General features: G+C 28.9%; 1 protein-coding gene across 2 annotated transcripts in view; it reads right to left on the bottom strand.

The window, feature by feature from the left end:
* LOC129965610 (nephrin-like) overlaps window positions 1–20,913 on the bottom strand; it is a 327,045-nt gene that overhangs the window by 26,641 nt on the left and 279,491 nt on the right. For both annotated transcript variants that reach the window (XM_056079653.1, XM_056079654.1), the window contains 4 exons: window positions 19,779–20,069; window positions 7,495–7,782; window positions 4,030–4,347; window positions 1,526–1,654 (listed from right to left, as the gene is read on the bottom strand). In XM_056079653.1, coding sequence (XP_055935628.1) covers window positions 1,526–1,654; window positions 4,030–4,347; window positions 7,495–7,782; window positions 19,779–20,069 — 1,026 coding nt within the window. The remainder of the gene's footprint in view (window positions 1–1,525; window positions 1,655–4,029; window positions 4,348–7,494; window positions 7,783–19,778; window positions 20,070–20,913) is intronic.

Raw genomic sequence — 20,913 nt, 5'->3', positions numbered from 1 at the left:
TTTTCTAATATCCATCGAAATGTTTAATCTATATTCAGTATATATTTTATTGCAATACATTATTTTGATTTTAGTTTGTATTACATAATAAACATAATTTGAGTATTTTTTTGATATAAATAAGAGTTTCCTAATGTATCAATTTTTATTCAATGCAATAATTAATATGAATTTTAAATTACTGTTCAGATAAATAACCACGACACGAATGTGTCATTTTTTTATTGTGATGAATAAAATATCAACGGCAAAGAATATCTGTGCTAGATTTCTCAACTGACAATCTGCTAAAAAAATTCATTTGATTGAAAGAGACACAGAAATGAAATAAAACACTATATACAAATCTAAATTATTAATCAGAATGATTTACTTGTATATTCTAATTACTTTTTCAGCAAATATTACCGGAATCTTGATTTACTTATAAGTCAATCGAGTGTGAAGTTTCAGTAAGGGAGCGAAATTTAGTAAACAAAAATTTAAACTTCGCTGCTAGGGTTAAAAATTGTTATTATTCACTGTATTAAACTTACTAAATATAACGAACTACGAATGCGAACAGAAAAATATTAATTCTGCATAATCTTCAAAATCATTAGACAAATATTTTTTGATGAAGAGATGTGAATAATCAATAATTTAAGGCAATAAATGAAGGAATTATATACAGAAATGTAAAGTCATAAATTACTTCTTAAATAGGTAAACATTTATGTTATTCAATAAAAAAAAATAGATTCTATGAAATGGAAGCTGAGAATGCACTTTACTTCAATTCAAAATTTCATTAAATATTTAAAACGAAAGCTTCGAATGAAAATTTGTATAAAATATAAAATTCGAGGCTCTGGCTAGGAAAGTTCAATGGTTTTTATAAAATATGTATGTTTTTCAATATGCTTTCCCAAAATACTCCTAATTGCTTTTCAAAGCAAAACGTATATCTAGCAAACGAAAGCAACAAATAAGACTAGAATGAAAAGTTTGGATTATTTGATGTTACTTTATTATTTTTTCGCGTATTTTAGCAAAAGAATATATAAATTCCATAACATTTTCTTAATCTGATTTTTTCATTATTTGCAAATACATTATATCCAACGTTCAAATTACCCATTGCTTGTGCCTCTTGTCTAATATTTGGTTTTACAGGAAAATAACTTGATGTTAAATCTAATCCAAAAATATAACAATAACAACATTATTAATTATATTTTATCAACTTGTTTGAATTTCCTTGGGCAAAGTATTTGGAATTTAAAAATGCGGCATGCATTTAATTCATACAATTTGAATCTAACTTTGAACTTGTACATTAATTTCAACTAATAGTTTTTATTCTAATAGAGAAGTACTAAACTCGTCGCAATTAGAGTTGCAATATTTGACATGTGGTTTAAACTTCCTCTGGCATGCTTGAAATCTTCGCTATTATTTCAATAAGAAATCTGATGACTAGATTGAAACATAAATACTTGAACTAATTTCTATAATTTTGTTATATTTGAAACAATCTACTTACTTTTATCAATATCTCTTCCTTGTTTCCGCATCACAATTATAATTGCAATTGCAACAACAACGAGAACTGCAACGACGCCTATAAGAACTGCTAATAAAGGACTTACATTGGAAGCCTCCTCTTTCGCAGCTTTAACAAAGAGAAAAAAATGCAAAATAAACACTTGGTTCCAAAATATTAAGTATCTTAATTATAAAGTATATTTTTACTATAACAAATATTCGAGATCTCTGTAAAATAGGAACTCAAATATATTAACTTATTCTCTTAACCTATTCTGTCTTAGTAACAAAGACAGAATATTATTTAATTTATTCTCTAACTAGATATGATTTCTCTCATGCTATTATTTAATGATGTGGTAAGAGTAACTATAATGTGACTTAAATTTCAACGAACTAATTATTAATATTATCAAAAACAAAATTAGGATGTTACTAGATTTCCTTTTAATTGCCTGTCTGATGTACTCCAAAAGAGAAATCAATTTATCTCGCTCTTTAGGAATGTTGTATGTATTATTTAATTATTATGAAAATTTCGCAAACATGAAATTAGAGTTTGGTTTATAAGAACCTATTGCGTTAAAAGTAAATTTAATCCTACAAATTGAATTGCATTGAGATCAACCTCCTTACAAATTAGTTTGAGAAGCATTGGAAATAATCATTGTTTACTTTTAAATGATCCAAAATGGAAATACGGAATTAATTAAGAAATGGAAATATTTGCTTGAAATTAAGTTGAAACATGTAAATACCGATATTTAGGAAAATAGATATAATAGCGTTTATTAAAGGTGAGGAAAAATTCGACTGATAAATTCACAAAAGGTAATGATATAAATTAGTTTTCTGTTTCAGATGCTTTTACTTATTTTTCCCAAGTATACATTTATTCTTTAAAAAAAAAAGAATGAAAGAACCGATTTTAATCATTAATTAAATTTTTGTTTAACCCTTAACTGGGGAGGTGAAATTTTAGGACTTAACTGGGGAGGTGCGGTCTACGAGACCGCATTTCATTTACACTCAAATTAAAATTTCTAATGAATTTATTAGTATGAAATACTGCCAATATATTTTGCAGATATTTTCCTTGATATATAGATATGTTTTAGAAATTTTCTAAAAAATATTATCATTGAAAAAAGTAAATGCGTTGGAACATATATTTTCTTCTCAAATTACACGTTACAATAAATAATATTCTTGAAAAAGCACATTACTTTTTACTTTTTAAATCATATTTATTTTTACAGTATATGAAGGTATATAGAAGACAATATAATGTAAAATTCAACAATTATTTGCAAAATAAAAAAAATGACAATGGGTAAAATTGGCCCTTTTTTTATCGGCTTGTGTGACTTTCATAGCACGGTTTTCTAGGGCATTTTAAATATACAGGATAACAACTAGTATAAAAATCAACATATAAATTTTGTATATATATTTCTTGGTATATTAATATATTTTATGAATTTTTCAAAATACATTATCACTAGAAAAATTAATTATGTTTGAACATACATATCAAAATCAGTTGAATGTGAACTTTCATCGAAAAACTCTTTTGTATAATTATCATTATCACTAAAATCACTTTATTCTTCATTTAAAAGTGTCTGGAGCACTGTTTCATAATAGGATCAGTAAACTGGATGATATTTAGGGGCCCAAGTTTTAGCGCCATCTGCTAAGCCTTGTTTATCACTGTGACACTAACAGGGAGGTGCGGTCTTAGAGACCGCGCTCGAAGAAATAGCTGAATTATTTTAAAAAACATCTGCTGAAATCGGTTGAAAAAGTGCTCGTGTATTCAAGGTCATAAAACAGGAAGCTACAGGGTCAATCCATTCAATTGACCTAAAAATAGAATAGAGGTGACAGAAAATCCATCGTTAGCGGTCTTACAGACCGCACGTCCCCAGTTAAGGGTTAATTTATAAATTTTATTGGTATATAAGTCAGCATTGATAAGTGATACTCACAATTAAATGAGCAATAAATAAATTATTTGTGCAATAAAGTGATATTCATAATAAAACATTTACTTTTAAGTGATATTGTAAATTTAAGTGATACATTTTTAAAAGCAAACCAAATTAAACGGTGTTATACCAAACTGTTTATTCATAAAAAGAGGGACATTCAATTAAACGCGAACTATTTCTCGAAAGCATTTAAAATCTTAATTCAAAAGCAATTTAAACCATTTCACAAGTCGTTAGATACAATGGCGAAAATAATTTAATTCCAAACAAATTATTGTCACAACAAATGATGCTTATTTTTAGTTAATCTAATTGAAATTGCTTGGAGCGGTTTGTTATCAGTCAAACCCTCGCAAGTAGTGTCTGGTTTTCATTAATATGGCCATTAACTCGCAGGAAAGAATGAAAAATAGCATTTATCTCATTCTTATCAAGCCATAAATGTTTTAATGATAGCACTGCCTGGAGGTAAAAATGCTTAAATAAAACATAAAACTTTTTTTTTTACCATTTGTGGCTTCCTCCTCTGTCCTGCGTTCTGCTGGAGTTAATGTGTTGGTCATGAGGGCTACAGAATTACTGCGTCCTTTGGCGTTGGAAGCGTACAAGACAAGGATGAAAGAAGTTGATGGAGGCAGATTGCCAACTTGAAACACGGGTGCCTCCTGGGAGGAGACATTCGCCTGAAGGTGCTCAACCGCTGAGTTGTAAACTTCAAGATGAAAAGACTGTTTCATTCCACCATCATATCCTGGTTCACACTCTACGACTAAGAGTGATACTGATTGATTGGACACAGTGCAACTTTTTACAGATTCTGGAGGCCCTGTAAACATAAATGTAATTAGAATGTTATCTGAGAAACTACAACAGTTTCTAAAATAAAAATTAAAATTATTATGAAGTTCTATACATTCTTTCACGAAGTCACAAATTATTATTTAGGTATTGAAATTAGTGCTTTAATTTTCTTATCACTACTTAATGGTCCAAAATCGAGTTCAACGGAATTACAGAAAGTACCCTAGACGCTCGGATATCTCTCTCATTTTGACGATTTTTAAATTTCTTATTTAAAACTTTTAAGATAATTTATGTAGTCTTAGAACTTACTGATGACTTTTAATGCTATATAAGAATAGTTACATATTCCTATTCAATTCATACTCAGTCATTTTAACTTCCATAATCATTATGGCCTATACTTATTTATACCAAGACCCACAAAATGACGGCTTTAGCAATTTCAAAGTGTATAACGTTTTATTGATCATCTATGCAATGATGGACATCAACACGTATTTACATTCATTTACACATCGTTTTTAGTCATTTCCTGTAAAAATTTGAATTGTTTTTCATAGGAAATTATATTGATTGATCCAAAGTGTTCAGCGGCCATTGCAGTGGGATTTATTTTATTCCGATCATGATTCAGTTGTAATAATAAATGTAAATACAAACTGTTTTTCCTGAGTTTTTTTTTATTAAGAAAAAAATATTTATTATGTTAAATGCTGTTATTGTTAAATCAAATTCTTTTATTTACATAAACTAAAGTTACAAAGAAAGCCATGATGATAAAAAAAAAAACCTGTTAATTTGAAGTGCGTGGTAAAACTAGGTTTATATTTAACATAGGCAGTACTAGTGTCAAACGAATATCCGTGACGCATATTTAGACGGATTTGAGGGAGAGGATCTGGTGGAGGTTCCAAGAATTCTCAAAAGAGCCCACAGCGTATATTTGCTTAGTAGCCATCAGCTAAACAGAGCCCTCTTTTGTATATCTATCCCTAAAGAACACATAGTGGTTTTTCTGGGTGAGGGATTTTTTTCTTATATTTAAATTAGACACTCGGTTGTTCCATTATTCTGAAATACCTGAATTCAAATGATTTTAGGAATGATATGATTAAAAATATCACGTAAATGATGAAAATTAGAAATGTTTCTATTAATTCATCCCAGTTTTATGACAATATATATGCAAACGCACAAAAAACAAAAAAAAACTGCTTTGTTTATGTTATCTACTCTGTACACAAAATAATTTCCTTAGAATATTGCTTATTTTATCAAATATTTCAGTTTTTATTTTATCTAGATGCAAAAAAAAGAAACATTTAGAATGTGACTTCGCTTTTGAAGCGCCATGAAGTATCTTTAAAATATTTAATTAATGCTTCTGGCTTTAAAATGAATGAATACATTTTACTGTTTGCTTAGTGTCGCATGCCTTCCGACTTAAATAGTATTTCATTAAGTGATAATTTCTAGTCTAGACGTTATCAAAATATAAAATAAGCAAAGAATATATTTGAATATATAAAAGAAGATAAAGTCAATGTATGATGGGTCAAGAATAACTTTATGCAACTCGAAATGTTAATAAAGGGGGAACCAAGTATTCATTAGTAAATAATAATATTTTTGAAATTGTATTTCCTTAATTGCTTTCAAACATTTAGTTTTTTGTTTGTTTTAATGTTATTAGAAATGTTAAAATAGTATTTGGATGCTGTCAGAATATATGGATGTTTACTTGACAATCAATTAATTTATAATCGTTTTTTTAATTTAAATTTAACGATTATTTGTAAAACCCTAAACGAAAATAATTCTTGAAGTTTTAAAATATAAAAATCATAGCCACGAAATAAATAGTTTCTATAAATTTTATTCGTGATCTTATCATCCCGAATAAATCTTATTATTCTAATGTGCAAAATGTATGCTATTTCAAATTCAAAATATTTAAATATACTATCCTGATAGAGAACAATAATAAAAAAAATTGTTTCTGAATTTGCTAAAAATTCCCTTTTATTCAGTTCTCCAAATATCTTGATGTATTTAAATTGAATGGTTTGATATTTGTAGGTAGATTTCAGATTTCTTTACTGTTTTCAACTTGAATATAATGGAATCTGATAGCATTTATCAAATTTCTTAACATAGATTATTAAGAAGAAAAATTGTTTATTAATTCAGCCTCAATACGATTTATAACTCAACTTTTTTTACCTTCATTAAAACAAATCCAATTATGATTGTTTAAAGGTTATTTTCAGTTTAGATGATATTGGAAAATGTTACCACATTAGTTGCAATTTCGGAAATAAATGAATTGTAAAAACTGTGGAAAGCCAAAATAAAATAAATGTTTATTTGAATGTATATGTGTATTTCAATATTAGGTAAAACACATTCTACAAACTGCATTGTACCCAAATAAAGAATCCATTTTACATTCGAAATGAGCTTTTGTTGTTTTCAATGAAGTAAGATTCCGAGAAAAGAATGTTAAAAATTATTCTATAGGCAACAGACCAAATCATTATCAAAGCAATGCCAATTCTTACATCAGACTAACAATAATAACAAAAAAGTAAAGAAAATAAGTAAAAATAACAAAAATAAGTTAATAATAAGTTAATATAAATAAAATAAGTTAATAATTATTACACAATTTTCTTTGTGAGTCACAGACTTTAAAAATTGAATATAATATGAATGAATTTAATATTTAAATTTACTTACAATACTTTGAGGATAGTCTCTTGAAAATACAGAATTATTATTATTTTTTTATAATTCATAATCCAACATTATGATTATAACGGAATAGAAAGGAACTTTGAAAAGTTAGAATCACTAGCGAATAAAATGGATTTATATTAAACAAATGGTTTTTATTTAATATAATTTTTGTTTAGAAATTTGCACTAAAATTGATCGTTTTAGATAAATCTTTTTTTTTTTAATTCTACAAAATTGAGCATTTTTAGGAACAAAAATCTAAAGCTTCCAATGTAAGTAAATAACCGATTGCAAAATTTTATCCAATTCAGTCTTCTTCATTTAAAATATATATAAAAAAATAAGACAGAAAAAAAGCATCTAAAATTAAGTTATGAATAAAAGCTCTGTTCAATAAAAAATAAATATAAATTAAATATTTTGTACTCACCTGCAGGTATTATTCGAATTACGCAAGGATCCTTTTGATGTCCAATTTCGTTCTGAGCCCAACAGAGGAGCGCTCCATATCCCAGCATCGTACGAGGGGTGTATACAACGGTACTCGTAGTACCATCTGAAGTGGATGACGGAATGTCAATATTCTCGACGGTGTTGTTCAAGGCCCAACGGAAACTCACTTGAGGAGGGTCAGCTTCAACATCGCAGCTTACATTGACAGCTTCATACCTTGCTACACCGTGAACTGCTACGTTAGGATTTCGGCATACTGGTGCATCTGAAACAAACAGAGATTTTTTTAAATTCCTTTTATGTCATATTCCTTACCAAAATAAATATTAATGTGGAAAACAAATATGATCATACAGACATAAAGTGTTTGGACTTCTTATTCTGTTCGATTGTATTTATATGTTCGTCTAAGGTGATAGAATAATATTTCAAAAGAAAAACGTGTGATATTTTCTAATCACAACTCATGTAAATTACAATTTTAAGTCATGCAAACTGCCAATAAATAATCACTGCCACGAGCTCTATATAGCCTTACATATTACTAACTTAATTAATTAGCATTGGTGAGCTACATCTTATCAGGGCAATTGAAAAAAATTTGTACAATAAATGCAGGGTTCAAAATGATTTCAATACACACAGAAGGGTGAAACTAATTGTTGCAACCGACCTAGTTTTTGAGTTAATTTTTCTCCATAGAGAATATGCAGAAAAAATAGGATTTTTGTAGATTCACATACAAATAGAATAGGAAAAAGGGCAAGAGATAATTAAGGTTATATATTTATTATTTGCCAGTATTGATTCAATTTATTCAGGGACATTATAGTAGGATTTTTTTTTGGCACTGCATCTACAAATGATGTTACTTTCAAGGACGTTTACTAATGGTGTGCCTTTACTGTAAAATGGGCATAGCATTTATCTGAAACAAAAAGTGTTCATACATTGCCCAAGCGAAAAACATTGCCAAATAAAATGTTTTACCTAATAATTTATTTCCATCGTCATTATTTCTTTATTTTGAACGTTATTCCTTTGTCAAATTCCTCCATGTAAATTTGGATTTTTTTTTTCATAATTTCTACATCCCTTAATGTAATATGTTGAGTTAAGATCATCCGGTATATCTAAAAACATCCTTCACACTATTTTTGTAGCATTAGTATTACATTAATATTAGTATTATTTTTCTTTTTAACCCAAAAATGTTACAAGGAACTGAAATGAATGTTAAAAATCTGAATACAGAAAGTACTAACGTACATGCACAGGAATCACTGTTATTATTTATTACCGTTTTACAGCAGTCAAATGTAAATTAACCATCATACGAATTGCAGATTATTTTTTTGAACGCTTTCATAGCTGCAATGAATTTCAGGACTTCGAATAAAGCTGTAAAATATTATTAGAGATGTTCTGTAGAGGGATCATCGCGCCGCCAGAAAGCCCATTGAGTAAGAGTAATGAATATACACTCAAGAGCCAAAACATTATGACCACCCCTATATTTTGCAATGAATTCGCCTGGATGACGTGTAAGTCACGTGATCAGGTGGAAGTGGTATTTAACTGCTGCTGGAGAGTCTGAAGAATCATTCTTTCACTTACTTCTGTGTGTGATGGGAAAGGCTGCGGATCTAAGCGACTTTGATAGAGGGCAGATTGTAATGACTCGAAGGCTCGGAACAAATATTTCCGAAACTGCACGACTCGTGGGTTGTGCGCGATATACAGTTGTTAGTACTTATTCAAAGTGGATGAATGACGGCGAAAACAGCAGTAGGCGACATGGTGTTGTACGTCCACACGCTATCAAAGAAAAAGTTCTTTGGAGACTGTCTCGCATGGTGAAGCAAAACCGGAGCCAGACAGTGGCTCAGCTGACAGCCCAATACAATGCAGGGTCAAGTAGAATAGTATCGGAGAACACTGTTCAGCTTACATTGTTGGATATGGGGCTACGCAGCAAACGCCCCACTCCTGTGCCTCTGCTGACCAAGCGTCATCGCCAACTGAGCCTGCGCTGGGCCCGGGAACATCGTGACTGGTCCATGAATCAGTAGGAGAGAGTTGCCTGGTCAGATGAATCACGGTTTGTCATGCATCACGCCGATGGCCGTGTCAAGATACGCCGTCTTCCAGGCGAACAGTTGCTCCCTCAATGTACAGTAGGTCATACACAGACCGGTGGTGGCGGTATTATGCTTTGGGGGACGTTCTCTTGGGCGTCTCTGGGACCCGTAGTTGTGATAGAGCATACCATGAATGCTACAGGGTATCTGAACATCATTGCGAACCAGTTGCACCCTTACATGGCCTCTGTTTTTCCAGCTGGAAATGGAATGTTCCAACAGGACAACGCCCCGTGTCACAAGGCTAAAATTGTGTTGGAGTGGTTCCAGAAACATGATGCTGAATTCCCGTTAATGCCCTGGCCGCCTAACTGACCTGATCTCAATCCGATAGAACACCTTTGGGATGACACGGGACGGCAGCTCAGAGTTCAAAGACCACCAATTCGCAATATCTCGGATTTGCGTGATCGTTGCTTAAACATTTGGTACAATCTGTCTCCAGCCATCTACCAAGGACTTGTGGCATCCATGCCAAGGCGGGTTGAAGCTGTGTTGCGCGCCAAAGGTGGGCCAACTCGTTATTGACAGGTGGCCATAATGTTTTGGCTCTTGAGTGTATATATATATTCACTTAACTTAAAGAAATTGTTGCTCATATCTTTCAAAGAAATTATCTTTTTTTAGAATCTTAAAACTCGGATTAATTTTTTTACTATAAGCAATATCATTTCTTAGAACCTTTTAACACAAGTTTAATAATACTTTCTTATTCAATTTGATATATTATCTGTGTTAATGTTTTTAAATGTTATGATGGAATTCAAACTCATCTATCAAAATATACAATCGTGTGATTGTGCCACTAAATAATCCGTAATAATATTTTTACTTCTTACTTTATTACGTAATATGTATACATTTTTAATTTACATTAAAGTAATTCAATTGAATTCATATTTTTCAGTTTTTTAAATAACAAGGTGCTTTTTATTTTAAAAATATACCATATTAATCATTTAATAGCTAAAATGTCTGGGCGAATAAACTGGTCATCGAAGTCGTTAATAATTGCCAAATAATTTATGAATCGGTATTGATAAACTGAAATGTGGAATTCGAAAATTAATTTCTTATATTCCGTCATAATATTAAATCAACGGCATACATTGCAATAACGTTTACTTTTCACATATAGCAACAATAAAATTCACACTATACTCAGAACTGAATTATTTTAACTGAAATTATAGAATTATAGGTAGGAAATTATAGATGGGAATTATTAAAAGAGACACTTTCCAAAAATGTATTATAGAATTTTGAATGATTGATATCTATAAGGAAATATAAATTACCAATATAAAAAACAAATTTGATAAAACTCAAAATCTTATATTCTGCGAAAAAAGTATTCAAAATATACATCATTTATTACAACAGAGAATTTCATGCCAAATATATCACAACAAAATGATCTTTTTGTGACAGATATTTATGAATTTTTTATTAAAAGCCTTATACTTCATGCATGTAAAGAAACACAAAAATAAAGAATAAAGAATTTATTACCGGCATGGAATTTCTTTAAAAATATTTGGCATTTTAGAAACCTTATGCAATAGCAGTTTATAAAGAATTTCCTGCGGGTAGTAAATATTTGAGATTTTAAAATAATAATCGATTATTCAAATTGATGATTCTAATAAATTACTATTAAATCGAACGTAATTATTTGTATCTACCTGTAATTAGTGGTTAAGGAATAAAATTATTAAGGAATGCTAACTAAAGAAAAAATACATGAATTCTATCCTCAACAATTATTGTTGAAAATTCTAAAATTAATAAGAGATCACTGCAGTCATGATACTTGCATGATTTATTTAATGACAGTCCTCTAAAAGAAACCACTTGTGGTCGCTAGCTTCTGAAAGTCCTCCCGGTTGGCAATCTATACTGTACTTTAGTATATTTTGAGGAAAACATTTATCTTAAGTTCTCGAAAGTTGCCTTCAGCAATTGAAGCTGCCACGTACCACTTTTTGAAGAATCCATTCTTCATTGTTTGATTACTTATTTAGTCCAGATGGAATTTCTATACATTAATAATATAGTTTGATGCTATTCAAAAGACAGTGCAAAAGTAACTACATAAGCTTTCTTTTCGTCCATCAAAGTATTTTAATATATTGATAACTTCCTTAAACATATAATCAACTACAATAAGATTTCTACTTGTGGTAGAAAACAATCGTCTTTATCTTGAATATGTTACAGTATCTCGAAACCAATTCTACCCACTTCTCAGAGGATTGAACTTGCATATGATATAACAAACCGAATAACTGCAACTCGGTGAGTTATACAAAATGTTATAAGAACTAACTATGTTACTGGGAGAGAAGGAAAATTCCATATAAAAACTATCAGATTAATAAGAAAAACTCTGAAATATATCTAAGGTATAACGTATAGGTTTTGAGGACCATGGAAGTTCTTTAAATGTTATTTCTGAACATGAATTAAAATTTTAAAGAATCACGAACATGGTCTCCCATTACATAAAATAGGATTACAAAATGTAAATCATATTTTTTTAAAAAATGTGATATTATTCAGCAAAAAGAAAAGATTCCATGCTTTCAAAAAATGTAGACTTATGCATATATCAAATATTTATGTAAGTTGTTATTATGGCAGTGAAATCATTTATATTATTGGATACACTTCTAAACAAAATTACATTTTTGCTTACTTTATCATCACTAAAAAACTCCTATTCATTCAAAAATAATTTGGAAAATATCACTCTTAATGATAAGAATCCAAATTACTGTAACATCATTCTTTTTTTATATATTTAGATATATTGTCATTTTCATGCAACATACTGCAAAACAATTCAAATAATTGATTATATATCGATTTACAAAATTTTCCATGGAATTGGATGAAATTATATCATTATTTTTACTTTTCCATTTAGATTATTTATTTTTCTGATACTCCAGAAGACATTACATTGTTTAGCTTTTAACTACAAGAAATCTACACTAAAGGAGATCATATCAATGAAATTCTTTCTTGCCGATGTAATAAATGATAACAAAGAAACTTCAATTTAAATATAAGATTCATTGCTATCTTTAGAAGTAACAAATGTACACGCCCACGATGTAATGCACTTTTAAGTGTTAGAGAGCATGCGAGCAGTGTTTGCCATATAATTGCATTTTCACACGAACTGATTAATTTGTTATCGCCCATTATAAAGATCATTTGCACAGAAATAAAAAAATACATATCTAGTTTTATTTTTAAAAATGAGATGGTAATGAATTTCAAATTATAATCTATATTACAATCTACTAGCCAATGAATATTAATGACTTTCGATAAAAATATTTAGAAAAGCAATTAATTTCAAAAAGTTTAATCGACTCTTCATTCATTAATATATCAGCTTCTATAATAGAAAAATGTAGCAGTAATTTTCTTTCCACGATTTTCTTTTATTTAATTATCTATTGAATAGGCTTATAAATAAAAAAAAAGAAAGAAATATAAAAATTTCATAACATGGAATAACATTTTTGAATTTGTTAACATGATGGAATTTAATATGTTAAAAAGACAAGTTCCAAGGCAAAATGGGGATTCTTTTTTCAAAGCATTAAATTTAAATATTGAATTTTCAAATAGTTTTAAATGAATAATTCATTACTCATTTTCAGTTCCTTGCCATTTTTTTTTTAAGATTCATAAATTATTGACATATATTTATCCACATTAAAAACAACAAAGTAACTAAAATGGAAATTAAGTGTTCTGATACTTTTATTGAATTAAGGTAGAATTTTGATTTTGTTTGCATTTTTCAAAGAAAAAGTGCTTGATAAAAGATTAGCATATTAAAAAAAGTCAAATATGCTTCGTTTAATCGGTTTAATATCAAATAAGGCTTAGATATTTGCTTGCACATAAAAAATTAGAAATATTAACCAAAAGCTCTTACGGCTATTCCTATAACAAAATATCGTCCAAAATTTCATAAACGCTAATGTGCAAGAGATGCAAAATATTCATTCTTATTGAAATTATATGGTAAAGAATTTCAATTTCAGTTTCAATATCGAAATTATTTGATGAAACTATTAAAATTTGTTAAAAATCATTAAATGTTTAATACTCATAATAAACATAGCATAGTAAATAAAAGGGAAATTAAGGCTATTAATATCTATCAGATTTAGTAGAATATCGATTTCTTTTACATTTCTCAATAGAAACTTTTTGAAAAGAACAAAAAATTTAACACTTTTCTTGATTTATTCTGTATATTACCGAATAAAGATAAAAAATTCTGTGACTTTTTGTTTTACTTTCCAGGCAGAAATGAAAGCTCCGATAATTATTTCTATTTTATAAAATAGTTCCTAAGTTTAATAAACTCTAGGAAATAATATCAAAAGCAAAAGTCATTTCTAGCTGAAAGAAGAATCGAATAAATTTCATTTTCAATGTTTCTGTTAAATCTTTCAATATGTTCGAAATTATTATCATAAAAAATAAAAAAAAAATCGAATGAGAAATTAAGTATATTAAGGTTTATTGAATTATAACGATAATTATTTATACATAAATTTGAATTTAACTTTTATTTAAAATTTCTAAGTAAAAAAAATATTTTTCAAAATAGATGAATTTATGAAAAATATTATAATTTCCTTCATTTACTCTACACATTAACAAATACACTTAAAATGGCATTTATTTTTCACGCAGAAACGAAGAATGTAACAGTTATTTCTGTTTTTATAATATCGTTCCAATATTTGAAAACTATGTATAGAATATCAAAAGTTAAATCCAAGTCCTGTCGAAATAGGAAAGTAAAGAGACACTGCATGACATGTGTAAAAGCAGCTATTGTTGCTGGCTTTCAAAAGTACGACATTCAACCTTTAAAAGATTTGGAGGTTTTTCTCGGAGCGTGTCAAAAGTACTGAAATCTAAAACTAGCGATTCTAACAATCATGTCAAAGGACATATCCTTATAAAATCTAGACTTGCAAGTTTCATACTCGGAAGTAAAATATAAAGAGAGGAGTGATTCAAAATACTTTTCTGAAATTCTATATAAATATATGTTATTTAGCTATGGCAATTGAATGAAAGTCTTTTCCTAGTTCTTTGAAAATATTTTAGGCGGTCTTTCATGCTATGTCTACAACAGGAGACAATTTGAAATTCATATGGTTTTTCCCCCGTAGGCGCCTTCTAGGTTTAAATCTAACATATTTTTTTTATTTACTTTTGACGCTTTAGAATAAACTTATAGATTTATTTTATTAGATTTATTTATTTTTAGCTTTTCATATCGCCAAATATAATCTTTGAATTAGCTGAAAATAAAATTGATCCATTTTCGCTTTTGAGTAGGAGACTTTCATTCAATATAAATGTTTGCGAAAGAGGATGTCTTGATTCTTTTTGAAATCAAGTTTTAACAAGAATCAAAATGAATCTGTGGATTTAATGAATCCGAAAGAAAATAGAAGATGGACATCATAAAAATAAATTCAAAACTCTTAAATCCTTTATCAATTCTAACTACTTCACAGAATTTTTTGAAATTTTGTTCATAAATACTATAAAACAGAAAGTGGCTTTGGGCAAACAGATATCATGATGGTGCATTATCTTAATTATTAAACATAAATTCATGAGAATAAATTTAAAAAAAACATGATCAACAGAAACAATTATAGTTAACAAGGATTTATTTTATCTTGGTGATACTGAAAACTGTTTCGTCAGATTAAAAAACAAATGTTTACTGATACCCTACTGCAAACCATTTAGTATAGATTTATTGATGATATTAGAATTGATACTGTTGCATGGAGATTTAAATGGCTGAAAACGGTTGCTTTCATGTTCAATGTTTTAAGTTGTCATCTGTATTTCTAAGCAAAAGATTGGACCATTCTTTAAATATTAATGACTTAAGAAAAAAATCAGCTAACATTTATTTGCAGCACTCATTAGAATTTTTTTTTGAGGGGGAAGAGGAGTAATTATGAGATTACAACTTTGATGTAAGAAATTTTCTCATTTTAATTGAAATTAAAGCCACAACTGTTAGAAAAATTATATATATAATAATACAGGTTTGCCATAAAATAACTTTCCCTGTTTGGCTGTCTTTACGGCTAAAACTAATGAACAGAATGAAACCACATATCATGTACTCACTATAGAAGGGGAACTATGGAAAGATAAATTCCGCAGAAAAAAAATAATAACGTTGACGGTAGAAGAAATATTAGCTCTTCTACAACGTACGAACTACAAAATTTGCATATCGTATTAGAATATGTAAAATTAATGCCAGCTTAAGAGCAGCGCCTTGCATTCCTTGTAAAAAGGCCGAGCAAACGACCTCTTAGCAGTTCATTTTTGACTGTTATTCGTGATTGATTGTTAGTGTGTTTTTAATATGGTTCCTACGCCAACGTGCTTTACTGATGAAACTGTTCTAGATTAAACGCTCTAGCTGCTCTTGAGCAAATCCGCATGTTTTATGTACAGAACATAAGAAGGGATGTCATGTACATCGAAACGGACAGTTTACGCACAGAAGTGTAGAATGTCATACTCGGTATGCAATATGCTGTACACAGGGAAGGTCATCATATTGAAAATATTGCACAGTATCCAAGGGACTCTAATATTGATGAATAAAATATTATTTTCTGTGAATTTCATGAATTCATTCATAACTGTACTCCCACAGCGCCAATATTTCCCCTAGCAGCAACTTTTGGCACTTACTCATAATTTTTCTGAGGGAATTCATCTTCCCATGCCTTTCATAGACTGTACGTGAAATATGGTTTCATTTCGTTCATTAGTTTTATCTGCAGATGTTGCTAAACAGTAAAGTTATTTTATGGCTACCATATATTTTGCATAAAGAAACAATCGCAATGCATTTGCACATTTCAAAAATAATTAATGTTGAGTTTTCATTAATGTTTAGTTTCATCTCTTATTTCTAGTTTATAGCTCTAACATTAGTTCACTATTTTTTTTTCTTTCTAAATTTAAAGCAGGATATTCGAATTTTTTTCCATGATTTTTTTAATCACATATGTTTTGACAGATGTGTTAACTACTACATTTCTTTTGGATAATATTTTTCATTAAATATGCAAATCCAACTGCTTTTATTTTTCTACTTAAACAGTATCATTTCCTTTTTTTTCTAGAAAAATGAGTTTCAAATATAGTTTTTGCTTTATTATCTAATATTATAGTATATACAATTTAGATACATATCTACCAAAATAAATGCTGCACTATTTTTTTCTGCTATACAGAAAATTCTGCAATCAGTATGGAAATAATTATAATAATACAGGCGAATCCAAAAGAATCATGTCTGGTATTCACAAAGATTTATAATTAACCAACAATGAAATTATAAAAGTTATTTGAATTAAAAAAATTGCTTATCTTTATATTTCCAAAAATTAAAAGTGTCAAATATTCAAACAATTTTAACCGTTTTCATAGGATTTTAATTAACACCTGCTAAAATAACAGTGATTACTCAAAATGCCAAAATTTGTCTTCTTTTATTTTCAGAGGCATCGAAGTCCCCAAATTAATATTTTTGAAATAAAGAAGTATTTCAGTATTGAGTTTAAGTAAAACAATTACTACCACGAATAAAATATAATTAAAATTTATACTATTTAGTTTTAAAATTTCAATAATGCTTTAACTATAATTCAAGTGAATAACATATTTACACCTGACATCAGACTGTTTTGAAATTTTGTATTTTAATTGATTCCAGCTTAACAATTATGAATTATTTAATCTGCTGCCTCGAAATGCAATTATAGAAATTGCAAATACTAAAATAACGAAAATCAAAAATCTACTTAGAAATCAGTTACATTTTTAATATTCGCATAAGAATCGCTTGAATATCTATCTTAATTAATTCATGATCTAAATCAAAAATATCATTTTTAATATAATATAACCCATATTTTGTAAATTCTACAGTGTTAATATATAAAAGTTAAGTTTTGTTTTTGAAATATTTAATTCGAAGATATTTAATTCATACCACTATATAAGAGCCTTTTAAAACTAAGTACAGTCTGAAAAACATTTCTAGAATTTTAACTTTATCATAATCTAATAATTAGTCGATGTCCAGAAAAAGAACATTTTCTCGAAGAAATGCATAATTTTCCTCTGAAAATTTGTGTGGAAAGATGATATTTTTTTTATAATATCAGTGTTTTATATCTATTGGGGAAATAACATGGTCTTAAGTCCTTTTTTAAGAAAGTATGCTATCTAAAAATAGTTATTTTGATTTTATTAAATCTCATATCAGACAATCCATAAAACATTTTCAATTTTAGCTAGTTTATCAGTAAAATATTGCCTTTTGAGCTGCTGATTATACATTCCGAAAAATTTTACTTCATAATTTTTGGGCAGGTTACACAATCCAAGTGGCGCATTATGGTTTAAAAAAAATTTGTAACATTCCATCATATAAATCCATTGTAATTCTTGAAAGTTTATGTCGAGAAATTAGTAATCAACCTTCAATCTTTGTTCGCATTAGATGTAATGTTATGTGGATGCATCTTTCTTTTATTTTCACGGTGAACGTTAATTGTTCTTAAAATAATGCAATTAGTTCCGTTTAAATTGGCTGCTTCGTGCAACAAAAAAGTTAAGGTGGTCTTTATAATTTTGAACCTTGATTAAACGAAGACGGTGACTCCTACACAAACTCATTTACCAAAATTACTTGTCACATCAATTGGAAAAGATAGAACAACTTGAAAGTTTATCAACATCTATGTCTTTTTCGATACAAATCTGCCTGGGATAGGTTAAATCTACAGCAGAGACCTCATTAGTAACCTGCTACATTTATTATATTGATATTATAATTTTCTAAAGTCCGCTGACTCATGCTGCTTGTCAACTAATAATTGAATTTGAGATATATCTGAATGTCCTTGTGCATCTTCTTAATTGGATATTAACAAGAGAAATTAACTTTCATTTAAAATCTGAATCTTAATCGCGTATTAAATATGGATGACTTATAATAACTCTATAGGTATTTCAAAAGAAATAATTAAATATCAAAGTTTATCGGAGTATAAAACGGTTATATTAAAATATTCCATGTGTATGTTTTCTTTTTTTTAATTTCATGCTTTTATTTTAGCACTAACTCCACAAGTAGGTGGTGTTATAAAGAACGAAATACAGAAATTCTCTTATTTATAGACTTACAATTGTCTATTAATTCTCTATTAATCAACAAGAGTTTCCGTTTGAGATCTAAACATGTTAAGGTCCTGCATTTGTGGGGAAAAAGGGTTCTGAAGCAATATTTGTGCAAAATAGGACAATAGCAAACACTACAAATTCATTTTTTTCTCTAAGACTTGACTCTTAGATTTATTAGAGATTTAAGATTTGACAGAAGCAGTAGATATGGAGGTATTTGAAATCGTGCCCATGTAGATTATACTTTTCAACTTTGTCGGAAATCAAAGCTGCAATTTCCTATGTATCATTGTACATGAACTTGCACCTTTTACAACTCTGCTGTCATTGGAATTGGAATTAGTCTGCCTTGTATTATAAAGGAAATGTATATACGTTGAAATATACGAAATGTATATACGAATATCTTTTTTCGTCAAACTGTCATTTATTTGTATCATAGCACCCTATTAGTACCATTTTTCTCTTGCCTATTAGCACAAAATGTCCAACAATATTTTCACAATATTGACCGGCATTTAGAATATCAACTAACAGCATGAATATATCGAACAATATTTTGTGTTAATGAAGAATTCTTTACAATTTTAATAATAATTATAAGAATATATGCAAAGAAAGCATTTCCAACAAAACGTTTTAATATCTGATAAATTTAATTTTTTTTCTTTATTTTTTTAATATCTATGAACTTTTTGATTATCCATATATTAATGTTTGACAAAACTATCTATTTAATTCGATCAAATTATCTATAATAAATAAGTAAATAAATATAAACATGCACACTTGAATAAAAGTATAAATATTCAAAGATAATTAAGTGAATACATACATTTCACTTTGAGCATAACTTCTTCACTTCGTCCTTCCCCCTCTGAATTGACAGCCACGCACTGATAGCATCCCCTGTGTTCCTTTCTGACTTTCTGCAGCACTAAAGAATGGTTGGAGACAATGATTCCGGCAGAGGTGTTCCCATAGAGAGGAAAACCTTCGAACCGCCACTTTACCTCGTTTACCCACGGATTCGCCCGGACATTGCATTCGAAGAACACGTCAGTGCCTTCCTTGATGGCGTCCGGTTGGATGTTGGCTCCCAAGAACAACTTGAGCTCCGGAACGACTAAAGGCAACAAACGAGATAAGGATGTCAGTTTGTGACAAAGTAATGTTAACGGGTAATGGAAATGGAAAAATGATGTTAAGGAAGGGAAAAGAAGGAATGCTTTCGTGGAAAATTGTCGATTTAAATTGCAGTGAAAAATATATTTTCACTGCTGTGAACAAAATATAAAGAGAATAGATCTTTTATAGCACGAGTGAAAAATGGCTGTCATTTCTTGTTTTCTTTTTCCTCAAATATACAAAAAAATGAGGACAAAAAATCGATATTTTAGAGAATATCCACGTTTCCGGACTATCCACTCGGGGAAAAGATACTTTTTCGAATTGCATATGGTATGACAGTATGATATCAAGTGAATTCAAGCAAGTAGAATAAACTTTGCTGTACTGTTGTCACAATAAAATTATCAGTTTTAAACAATACTTAAAAGTAAAGCATTTTTTAAAAATTCTGTGTAGCCTTCTAATTGTTACTAATGGTATTATTTCGCTTTTACTCGTTTGAAGGAACAGTCTAAATTTATTACCACTTAAACGTATTCTACCGTGAACCAAAAAAATTGCTTCAAATGGCAGGAAAAATTCAAATACGAAAACATAAAAATGGGGGGATATTGTACTTCCATTGCGAAAATTATTGATATCTTCCAGATATTGGGTCATATCTCTCAAATAAATAGATATCAATCTATATTTTCATGCATATAGTAACTCAAAAATATAAACTAGCATGAAGAATTTCAGTGTACAATTAATCACAATTAAATATGTTTCATACAAAGAATGGACTTCCTGCTTACTTGAGTGTTCAAACTTATATGGACACAAAGGCAAAATAAATA

The sequence above is a fragment of the Argiope bruennichi genome, chromosome 4 (assembly GCF_947563725.1).
Source record: "Argiope bruennichi chromosome 4, qqArgBrue1.1, whole genome shotgun sequence".
Lineage (NCBI taxonomy): Eukaryota > Metazoa > Arthropoda > Arachnida > Araneae > Araneidae > Argiope > Argiope bruennichi.
This window is presented reverse-complemented; position numbering and strand designations above follow the sequence as displayed.